At 36.4% G+C, this 12,365-nt stretch overlaps 1 protein-coding gene across 2 annotated transcripts; it reads right to left on the bottom strand.

Moving 5' to 3' along the window:
* Window positions 1-1,772: 1,772 nt before the first annotated feature.
* LOC112576196 lies at window positions 1,773-10,366 on the bottom strand. 2 transcript variants are annotated; one of them, XM_025258477.1, is made up of 11 exons: window positions 10,096-10,366; window positions 9,495-9,616; window positions 8,397-8,531; window positions 7,900-8,100; window positions 7,462-7,596; window positions 6,683-6,883; window positions 6,349-6,489; window positions 5,476-5,667; window positions 5,147-5,249; window positions 3,976-4,045; window positions 1,773-2,867 (listed from the first exon to the last, which is right to left on the bottom strand). In XM_025258477.1, the coding sequence occupies exons 2-11, from the start codon at window positions 9,613-9,615 to the stop codon at window positions 2,769-2,771; spliced, it is 1,398 nt and encodes a 465-aa protein (XP_025114262.1). In that variant the 5' UTR covers window position 9,616; window positions 10,096-10,366; the 3' UTR covers window positions 1,773-2,768. The 2 variants fall into 2 exon arrangements, with proteins under 2 accessions (XP_025114262.1, XP_025114263.1); XM_025258478.1 differs by having other exon boundaries at window positions 1,773-2,864.
* Between the last annotated feature and the right edge of the window lie 1,999 nt (window positions 10,367-12,365).

Genomic DNA, 12,365 nt, shown 5'->3' with positions numbered 1-12,365 from the left:
CATTCCTTATGGTAAATTGCGGAGCACATTGGAACATTAGGATAATCCTGTTATCATACATAAGTAGCGTGCAAAATATGAAATATAACAAGCCTAAGATTGTGTGTGCCATAGAAAATTATTTTAAAGGGATCCTTTTGTAAATTTTTAGCATTGCCAGTGTCTCGCATTTATTAGTTCCTCCTACATCAAAGATGTACAACTCAAGTACAGTCGAGATATTTTTACTCAATGTCCATAATTGGAAAAAGCAGTCATTGGATTAGAGAGTGGGTTTACATGACATCACAGTAGAGAAGTGACACATTGTGGATGAGATGACAGTCAGGGACATTAAATGGTATTAAGCATCTCTAGCATCGTCACAGCAGGATTAGACCCGTGAGCATTAAAGCCGGTGGGATTTATTAGGATTTGTTCAATCAAGATATTCTCTCAGTGAAGGGTGGAGAACGGAACAAACAGGAAGTCGACAAGCTCTGATCTCTTTTTAAAGTTTCCTATCACTGATTATTTCAGCTACGTGACAGGTCTCTGTCAATCCCACTTGACAACTGAGTAAATGAACTCAATGACAGCCACTCCAAACCTTGTGGACCCGCCATTAGATACGTACTCAAGTTGCGTCTCACGGAAAGCGAACCGAACGCCTCCTAAAGTCTCCTACATGTATTGAAAGGATATCTGATCGCCACAGAGGACTGAACAAGCACATTTGTTTTCCACACATAGCAATGACTTATGGACTAGATGGGCTTATTATGTTTTTCATTCGCAACAACTTGTGCTCGTTACTATATGGGAAAGAATATTAGCCTGCATTTGACTGCTGTTGCCTCTTTAAGTCTATTCTCGTTAATGGTCTTAAAGCTTTTATATACCAACTAAGAGACATTAATAAAGTTATGTTAGTAGTTATCATTCCCAGAGACATTTGATGCCCATGTTATTCGACTTGGCTGCGTCTGTCCAGGCCAAGACTGGAAAGCATCCGGGCTGCTGATCAAGTAGTGCCAAGGATAAATTATCGCGGAATTCTAGATGTTATTACATCACCTATTACAGAGGCATTTCCTTATATGTAAATATATTTCAAATATTTACATCCACACTTACATCAATCTATGTTTTCTTGATAATAACAAGCAGAAAACTAGAGTGATGTAAATTATCGCCAGGTGCACATATAAAAAATTTACATTACTATAATGTTTGGTGTCACCAACTGAGTTCATTAGTTCATTAAACGACAGGGCTGCATTTAAACACATGGTATGGTTTTTAATAAAATATATCCAAGGCAATAATAGCTGTCGTGTAAAGGACAGTGAATATAAAAGAAACTATCTGTAAAGGTGTCATCCTAGTTAAATTGACAAGGCCGCAAAGAATGAAGAACGATGTCGACTGTAAGACAAAGATAAAGGACAAGAATCAGTATCGAAGTGTGATTCAGCTTCTTCAGTTTTTTTTTTCATTCGCAGTGGAATATCAGCTTGTATCAGCCAGATCATCAAACTTAAGTCCCTTTTGTTTTTGTCACTGTTGTCTGTCAGTAGTTCTTTAATTAAAATAAGCTTTGCCTATTAATCTTCTTTCGATCACTTTTGTGATGCAGGAAGGAGAGAGACAGATATAGAGGAGAGAGAGGATGCACATAAAGAAAGGTTGGGAAGAGTGAGAGAGAGGGGGGGGGGAGAAGGTTAAGGGAGATAACCAGAGCCAATCATCACTCTTTCAATCACTCAGTAAAGCATCAAACACGGTTCAAAAATAATTCAACAATTCGTTTACTATGAGACTAGTAATTACAATTATTAAATATAAACTATTAAATACTGGCATCAGTTTCTGTGCTTCTCCATTCTCCATTTTCCCTGCTGCAATATTAGACCCACTTACACATGTAGTTTAATCAGAACATATATTACACTCCTAGTGTTTTTAAAGGAGCTATAGAATACCTTCATGAGATTTCTACTGCCAATAATCCCATAGCACACTGTTAAACTTGTCTCTAGATTCTTCATTGCTTACTCGGGTCATAAAAAAGTAGACATACCTCGTTCTGCTACTTCCTAAACATGTTAACATGATATGTATAACTTACCTATTTAGTGTTATCTTGTTTGTCTTTTTCAGCATGTGGCTATGTGTGAGTTAATAAGAATTAATTAAACAGCTATAAAGTTATACAAAAATAAGAATATTTATACTTAACAAGACTGATAATTGTGCCTTTTGTCTTTAAAAAATGGAACAATTTCCCTATTATGTAGTGATTGAATGAGTCTGTAAAGGAAAATCATCAAAGATAGCATTTTATGCAACAGACAATGAAGACCTAAGGCTACATCATATAAAATGAGGATTCATATGTTCTTTCATTGTAATCTGAAATGGAGGCAATGATATGTTGTGAAATGAGATGTAGCAGTTACTATGACCCTGTTGAAAAAAAGTTGTGGTAACATTTCTCTCCAGACTACAAGCATGGCCTTTATGAGTCACCAACACCATGTCATTGTGGGATAGGCCAGTCATTATTTCACTGCAGTTCCCACCCTGCTCACCTTCTTCAAACACTGGCGTGTTCACTAAGGCGATGAGACATGACTGTAGTACAGCACCAGCATATTGCTACACTACACTGTGACATTAGAAGTGTTTTGGAGTCTTTATTTTACAGAACAAGATTATATCAATACTATTTGTTCTAAAGACCACAGTAGGCCTCCCAAATTCGCACAACCTGTCTCAGCAATAAACTAAACTGCTGTGTCTAACTGCTGCTCGTAAGCTTCATCCTCTGCTTGTTCATCTGACTGTCCTCCATCATGTTGACCAGTAATGCTGGGGAGCAACTGCTACAAAGCAAATGCAACATAAAAGATATACTTAGTTTTTTTCCTCCCTCTTGGGGTATAAAAGAGTAAAAAATCTGCATAACATATAATGTAAAAATATGACATTAGATATATATATATACATGTACAAAATACACAATTAAAATATAATACTGAATATATACTACGATATATAAATTTGTACTAGCAAATACACTCAAAACTGTTTTTTGTCTTTCTCATGTGCTCCTCCCTCATCCGTACATTATAGATTATTGGATATGTAAGTAAATAAATCAAAAGTAATACTTAAGCCATACTAAGTATCATTATTAAGTTCTCCTTTCTTAAATAACACTGTCTAATATTCACCTTTATTGAGCTTTGTGTGCATTTACTCAATTTTTTTATGAAGAAATCTGTATGGCTGAAATACTAATTGTGTACAATGTCAATTTCTCCATACCCTTCAAGGACTTGTGAATAAAATATCTAATGTCTAATGATACATTGCTATTTTTGCTAACCCCTTATTTATTGAGATCAAGATATTACAGGGCTTTCTGAACTATACTAAAAAAGCTAGACAGGGAATTTCTCTTTCAAGTACATTTAGCTATGTTTTGTGCAGAATACTTGGCAGTTTATCAACATTATTCATAATCAATTAAGTATTCTACTTTTGATAATATGGCTAGTAGGGAAACGTCTACACTTTCACAGCACAGTGAAATATGACATTGGCTCTTTATTATGGGTATCATTTGATGATTCTGAGTGCAGTTAAGCACAAATGTTAATAAAAACAACTGAGCAGAGTATAGAGAAGACATGAAACAGACAAATATTCACTCTTCAAGACTAATACTGAGTGTCTTCTTTTGTCATGTCTGCAGTGATGTTTAGTCTATTGGAACATATTCTGTTGGTATGGAATGTATTCTTAGTCTACGTCCTGAACAGTTAGGTATATATATATAGAGAGAGAGAGAGATCAAGAGAGACAACTGTGTAATGTCCAGAAGTAAACATAAAAATCTGTAAATCCAATGGAGGATTTAATCTGACATTTCAGTTTCTCTGCTTTCATTTCCCCAGTTCACTTCAAGATCAAAGTGTATCACTATACCTCTTCAACTGTTTCACTACCATCTTCTTTGTTACCCCTTTCATCTCGCTCTCTTTTGTTGTCTCTTTGTCTGAAAAATACACAACTATGGATATATTAGACATTATTTTTGTTTTGCTTTGATGGCAAATTATTTTTTTCCTTTGTTTTCAGCACAAAGCTTTTAAATTGCATAGTAACGCTATAAAATCTAATTCTAGTCTGTTTATAATGTTACTCTTTATTATCAAAAACATATACAGTGGCAGAACAGTATGATGACTTTAGAACAGGTGCAAGGATGATTGAACATGTCCTCAACTTCTATGTCTGACACAAACAAGGGAGATGCGACAGTTCGATACCCGTGTGGAGCAAAAAATCTATTTGCAGTCGATGTATAGCTTTTGAGTTTGGGTACCTGACTATTCAGGGCTGAAGATGGTAAAGCAGCAAGGGGGAGAGATGGGCCCAACCCTACATACATTTGGCCCCAAGAAAAGTGAGTTCTCTAACGCTACCTCTTCCTACAATGGCTGGAAGGTTAGAGTACCATCTTTACCCTTTCTTTTAATTTTTTTTTTCTTTGTAAATATTTAATTTGTGCCTCGCAGAGGGAAACACACTTATGACAGGCAGCAAGTGATAACACATATGCATTAAGCATTCATACAAGGAAGGCACCTGGTAGAGTAGTGGTTGAGACATTTGCTTGCCACCTCTGCAGTAAGAGGTTAAAGGTTCAGATCTCGTCTCGGGATGTGACACACTTTGCAAGGCTGGGCATTTAGGATTTTCTGTGGTCACTTCAGTTTCATTCCCTTCCCTCTTCTCAATAGTTTAAAATAATTTGAAGCTAGAAGACCTGCTTTTTACAACTCAGCAAAGGCTGAATCGATTTTATCTTATTTTTCCTTCAAAGATAGAGGGTTATTTTATCGACCATTTTAGTTATTTATATCATCATTATTTGTCACCTATATAAAATATTATCAATGAATTTTTAAGAAGTTGCTATCATTTGCGGATTAAAATGATGTTTTATTTTCACTGTGATCTTCTAAAAACAACACAATTATTTTGATGTAAAAAAAATTGACCTTATTGCTTTGCCAAAAAAAAGAAATCTCTCTCTCTTTCTTTCTGACACACACACATTCATTCACATTGTGTACAAGATACTTTCTCTAACCTGCATTTATGCTTTAAAACACGGAACACTGTAAGAATAACCAATGCGATGACGACTGCAACTAGAAAGAGTGTGATACTGACTGCCAGCCCTGTTGTTTCATCTGAAAAAAGTAAAATAATTGTCACAAATAATAATTGACATTCTAATTTCTCTTGAATTTCGAGAATTACTTATTTCAAGAAATTAATATTTTAAATGACTGTAACTCAGTATGTTGTCTCCGATAAAAAATGACGAAACAATTGTCATTCTATAAAATTTGAAATATCTTTAAAAATCGTTGATAAATCGGAAGGCGATATAATCGTAACTATTGGGATGTGTACCTGTATTGCTGGAATGTTTGCAACGACTGAGTGTTGAGATGTTAGATGAAGGATTCAGGTAACAAAGGTAGTCTCCGTTGTGTTCCTCCGTGTCACGTGGTACTGTGACAAGAAAGTGCTTGAAGTCGTAGTCTGGGGCTGGGATCCAGACCACGCTGTCATTTTTCCACGTGCAGCTTAGGACATCAGTACCTAGGGTTAGTCACATGTAAATGGTCAACACACTAGCTTCTTTGATGTATTAAAAAACCCAGCTGATATACAGAAAAGAGTGTGACGGTTGTTCAGGTACATTTAGTTTTTTTCCTGCAGTGAGTATAGTCGTATCAATTTTTTAAACAGTATTTGAAGTATTGGCACAACAATTTCTCTTCAAGGAGATTCCACATTTTCTTTCATTTTTATTTTAACTTCAGGATAGCACCAACAATACAAAATTTAAAGACATAATTGTCAGATAAATTCACAATATCATTTTCAAGGAAACTAAATTAGTAACCCAGTAGTAGCACAAACGACATAGCACTAACAAAAAAATTGCAAGAAAGCAATTAAAACCACTATAGCAAAGAAGCCACTAAAATAACAACATTGAAAAGACCCAGACTTTCTAAAAGCAAAAACACAATAAAAAAAGTCAAATCTGTAAGAAATGATAAATGCACAAATTGAAAGGTTAGATTGCATCATACATAGAATATTTGAAAGAGTTAAGAAACTAGAATTTTAACCATTTTAATCAAACACACACACCCACACACAAATGACCGCACGCACACCCACGCAATCCTACTGTGACTGAGAGAAAGGAAAGGTAAAAGAGAGAGAAAGAGAAAAAGAGGCATCACTACATAATTATAATCAGCGTCTTACTATTGCCTCCTTCGTTATCAAGACGAACTGCACTGAAGTCCCATCTGATTCTGTTTTGAATATTTTCACCCTTAAATCTGCATGCCAGTTCTATGGAATCTTTCTCATTGAAGCTTGCAGAATTGTTAGACGAGATCATTTCTGAAACAGAAAAGCATTATGAGCATCTTCTCTACATAATAACTCCGAGAATTGTCTAAAACAGAATTCCTGATGGAAGAATGGTTTGTGAGATGCCTCGCGACTTATTTCACCATCAAAGATTTCGTTCATGTCTGTAATTGCCTGATATATTTATCTCATTACACCACTAGAGCAGATATTACACCATCACCTTTCTTAAGTGCAAAGGAGCAGTTTTGATAAGTAATTGACTTATTCCCATTAATCGAACATCTGTATGTCCCTTCATGATCCTCCGAGGCGCTGGGGACCTTGAGAGTCAGGTGATCGCTCACCCTGTGGTCAAACTGGTAACCGCGGACAGTGTTACAGTTCAAACCCTCGCCTTTCCAGTGACAATACATCACGTTTTCTGGACAAGATAAAATGTGAGAAGACAGGAATTAGGAAATCATCAAAAAAATCAATCATTAATCATCAACTCATTTATACAACGTACCCCTAATGACTAGGTAAAGGAAAATTTACATTTTCGTGCAGTTTTCATGAGAAGTTAATCTTTGTGTGTAGCTAAATATCACCAGACTTTATCCCTGAATACAAAACACATCGTGAAAAGAAACAGAAAATCTCAAACAAGACAAAACACACAGAAAGTTGTATTAATTATAGTAAAATTTAAGACTTCTCACGATTTCTAAATATGCAGATAAGCTTTGGTTTCGTTTGGTAATGTTTGTGGTGAAGGATAGAATATGACTGATTCTGTGTTAACGGACCGACCAAATATAACCTATTTGAAGAGCTTATCAGCTAAAGTTGTTATTCCAGGATGATGTTCATAGTAAAAATGTTATCATAATGAGTCCTAAAGATTAAAATAATGGGTAAGCTTACTAAAGGTACCGGAATGTGTCAATAGTCTGTTGTCTTAAGATTGCAGTGAGAAATAACAGAATCGGATTAAGGACAATAGTTAGCCGCTAGCACCTGTAACACCTTGGTTGGAGTAACGATCAACACTAAAGTCTGTTCTGGTCTTGTTGAGGTCCTTCGGGAAGTAGCAAGTCAAGGACGTTTTTGACTTCTGTGGTACGGATGGGATGTCACACATTGTTTTTCCTTCTGAAACAATGTCAATCTGTTACAAATACATGCTTTGTCCAACTATACATAGGTTGCGTGAATTTTAAACTTGATACTTTGTCTCAAAATGTATGAAGTTTGCTCTGAAATAAAGTCCTTTCACAAAGTAACTGTTAAACACAAATCAAGAGATTGTGTACATGTGTCCATGAATGTGCGCAAAACAATAATATGATAAGTATATTTTATCTAATGAACAATTGCATTTAGGCAGTTTGTTTTTCAAAGAAACTATTTAACATTAACATCAACACAATGAGCAGGTGGAACTAAGACTTTCACCTAGCTTAATCTTCAGTTCACAGGGGCGAATGGCCTTGTAATCCATGTTGGAAAGTGTACAATAGTACATTCCAATGTATTCTGCAGAAGTTCGAGGAATCTCCACAGAGAGTTTGTGAGAAATATTCATGTTGAACGTGTATCCAGACACTACTTCACAGCTCATATTTCCCGACATCCACCAACAGTCCAAAATGTCGACTAAATTGAGACAGAAAGGTGAGCAAATTACTTTATCATGAGAAAAGATAAAGAGGGCAAGTCTGCCATTAAAAAATACTGTTAAGTTATCAGTTTGAATAGAAATTTCTTAGTCACTCTGACAGAAACTGTCCTAATGTGGTAGGAGAGACACCATTCATAAAACTAAAGGGAAGCAGAAATGAAAAAAAAATGAAGAATGCAAATTAATGAATGATAGATGACAATAGATGAAAGCCGATGGATGATGATGGACTGGGAATAAATGATGGATATGTTTTATTAGCATAGCATACCTTCGCCTCTCTCTTTTTTGCTGAAGATGACAGAGGTAATCCTATGTGTGTCACTAACATTCTCAGGAAAGCTACAGGTGAGTGTAGTATTGGACAACGGCTCCACCGCAGTAACTTCACACATCACAATGCCATCTGTAATATCAGAAGAGATGAGGAACATCACAGCTCAAATATATTATTAAAAAGAAAATTAATACTTTTTTACAGACTGTTGAAATAAAACCTCAACAAAAGAATACAAGTTAAATGTGAGAATTATAAAATAAAAAATAAGTCTTTGGTGTTCGGATCGCCATGTATGACATTTATGAGACTTGAGGCCTTTGAGACAATGATGCCTGTGTCTTTATTAAGAGAAGTGTACTTAGTTCAAGAAGAAACTGAAAAAGTTTTGGACTCAGCATGCGTTTTAAAATTATTTAGACCCAAAAGAGTAATAAATTCCTAATTTATTACATACAAAAAATTATATAGCAAAAGGTTTGTCTTCCATTTGTCGTTCTTAGACAAGGTGAGCTACTATAAATTCTCTGGAGTGGTGGTATTTGGCCGATTTCTTTCTTTCACAAATATTGTAATAATATAGTTTTAAGATTTACAAGAAATATTTTTTCTCTAAATACAACTAAAACTAAACACTTTTAAACTAATAACAAGTTTTAGATTACTTATACTTGTGCAATTTTATGAATCTGTACAAAGTTAATCTCTTCTCAAACAGACACAACATTTATCGAAACAGGCAAATTAAGTGCCAGTGATATATATATAGATATTCTGTCAAATGCCTGACATGCTACTTTAAAGTACAGACTGGGAAGTATCATAACCTAGAGATTAGTGAACTCGACTGTAGAGTAGGTGGTGACTGGTTCGAGACTTGCTCAGGGAGGTTGTTGAAAAAAATTCTCCCTGCCCACCTATCACCTAGCAGACATGGAAGGTTAATGCTGCTTATGTAGAATGATGGCTTCTAGCTTCTGCATGTCGTTCCCTGGATACGCTAAAACCCTTATTTTCACTGCTCCTACATCCACTAAGCAATGGGAGTACTATGCAATCAACTTCAACATTAACTACCATCAGCTAGTTTACCTTTCGTCATGTTTGCACTGGACAAAGATAAAAGACTCTGGTAGAGGAGAATCACAAAAACTTCAAGAAGACGACATCGAACCTTGCACAGGAAACAAGTGTTGATCGCTTTGTATGACATCCTGTACACAAAACATATTGCAGATATCATTAAACATGTTTATATTACAACTGGATTACAGAAGCTAAAGAATACATCATTGTGAGTAGCACTGCTATTCTTCACCATCATCATCATCATCATCAGCAGCAGCAGCAGCAGCAGCAGCAGAAGCAGCAGGGGTCGGCAATTTGCAAAAGGTAATTTACGTGCATTTTAACGGCTTACATATACTTGCTAACAACAAGTCTGTCAAGGGAGGCTGATGATTTCAGCGAAAATTATATAGCCTCACTATCAAAGTTGAACCATAAGACCACATAGTCTAAACGCCGAAATACGAATCAACCCAGAGCCTAAAAACGAAACCATCAATGATGACGCAACTATAGTACCGGTCGACATGGTCATGGAGGGTCGATTCGACTCGAGCGTTGGGCGACCTGGAATTGTCTATATCTGTGAAGAAGGGCATGCAGTAATTCTCTATCAGATACTTACCTGCAACAGGTAGGTCCTGCCGTCTTTATCTGATGAATGTCTTTTCCTGGCTGAGCAGGCACACGTGTTGCCTTTACTGCAGGTCACTTAAATGGCAGTGTCACAGTAATTGTAAACATCACAGTCATCATCAACAGTGCTTCATGTGAGGTCTGGATAACTGTGCGTAAAAGTTCTCCCAAAATATCTCTGAAATCTCTAAAATGGCGATAATTAAGAGAAAACAATGTATCGCCTTTCCGCCATTTCTGCATTCATGACCTGATTCTTCAAATCTGTTACTTCTAGTAATAAAGGAATTTCCGAAAGGATGTAATTCCAAGGGCGTGCACAATCGGGATTTCCCCGTCCAGGCTTATATATTATGGCTCTTGCGAGATAAATACGGTCAACCAAACCAATTAAAGACTCATATAAATAAAAAAATATTTAAGTCAGAAATCATAAAATCTTAACACCCAAAGGAGAGGTCGAATCATCTAAAACTCAGGGTACTGATAAAAAAATTTTTAAATGAAACTTAAGGTCTTTAAAAAGTAGCAACTAGTATACATGTATAAGCATGGGGTGTATAGGTGGACTGCTATCTCTCTGCCAAGACCAACGCTTAGCCTCTTCTGAAGTTCTTTGCAGTTAGTCTCGGCGAGCCTAAACAAACCTGAAGCTGTGTAGTCTCATGACTCGTTTTAGTAGTTAACTGGAAAAAAATTACCAGCAGTCCGGTAATACAAGTTCGTGGTATAAGACACAAAGCTAAATACAAATCTAGAATAGAGCAACATGAGGGATCTAAGAAACCAACCCTGCACACTACCATGGCGGACTTCAGGTACTGACAGCAAGCGACAGCAGCAGGAAAAGAAGGCACCAGCGCTTGGCAAACCTAGAGACCAACAGGAGAAAAGGGCATATCGACAGTGGACAACACCTCTGGCACCAGAGAACATTGACATCCCCCCCCCCACACACACACACGCGCACCTTCCCTATCCATCCCTCCCTTCGACCACCTTATCGCTCACCCACATTCCCTGAAGATTTCCTTTCCAAAATCAGCGACAACGTAAATACCGCCGTACAAACAATTTAAAAAAAAAAAACATAAATTGAGATATCCGTGGTGTTCTGAGTCTGACTGGTCTGACTTTATTTTTGTTACTATTATTATAATCTTAGATAATGATCATTCCACAATTTGCTTTTTTTAATATTATACGAATGCACATATTGGTACTTCAGTGGCCTACTTTGTTATATAAAAAAATAACAATGTAAGCCTGACATGCAAAGCCTTGCCCTCAATGACCTGGCGACCTCACGCCATTGATATTTAGCTTACTGTTGACTGGCTTTAGTGTTTATTTGCATTTGTGAATATTCGTCTAGGGGAGGTCACCATAAGAGAGCCATGACAATGTGAAAAGCAGTTACTTCCCTTTGACCATAACTCGCGGTAGGCACGTAGCATCTCCCTGTTCTATTAGTGATAGCGGATGACAGCCTATTACAGGTACAGAGCCCACAACTGGTCAATAAGAATGTTGTTTTAAAACTCAATTAAAGGCTGAGTGACGTTGACAACTCCGCTTGGGTAGATCTGCCTGTCTGCTTTTAACAATTCGCATCGTGAAAAGGGTTAGGGGTTACCTGGGGCCAGCCGTGTAGCAAGTGTGAAATACACAGTAAGATTTCTCTTAATTTGGTGTACAACAATAAAGAAATAGTGACACTGCATCGTTTGTAAGCCTGACATGCTAAACTTTGCTCTCAACGACCTGGCGACCTCAAGTCATTCATATTTAGCTCACTGTTTGCTGCCTTAGGTCATTTTTTTTTTTTTTGGTCTAGGGGAGGTCACCAAACGAGGGACATGACAATGTCAGCAGCAGTTACTTACCTTAGACCATAACTCGCTGGTGACAAGAAGCATCTTGTTTTATTAGTAATACGGGATTACAGTCACAGAGCATATTTTAAACTCGGAAATAAGAATGTTGTTTTAAAACTCAGAAGAAAACACAAATGCTAGATTTCTTGAGTTTTGAGAGAATAAATCCTGTTTATTTTTTTTTTTAATTTAAGATATAGTAAATCTTAATACACGATAGGAGACCAAGGCTTTGGCCCATTAATACACAAAATGAAGTCTGTTAATTAAACAACGTGCGTTATTTATATTTCATGACAAAACCTTCTCCATTGATTAATCATATTATCTGCTGAATAAAATTGATTTTAATCTCAATATTCTTCAATTTTGTAACGATGTG

Source organism: Pomacea canaliculata, linkage group LG11 (genome assembly GCF_003073045.1).
Source record: "Pomacea canaliculata isolate SZHN2017 linkage group LG11, ASM307304v1, whole genome shotgun sequence".
Classification (NCBI taxonomy): domain Eukaryota; kingdom Metazoa; phylum Mollusca; class Gastropoda; order Architaenioglossa; family Ampullariidae; genus Pomacea; species Pomacea canaliculata.
Note: the sequence above shows the minus strand (reverse complement) of the source record. Positions and strands in the feature narration are given on the sequence as shown.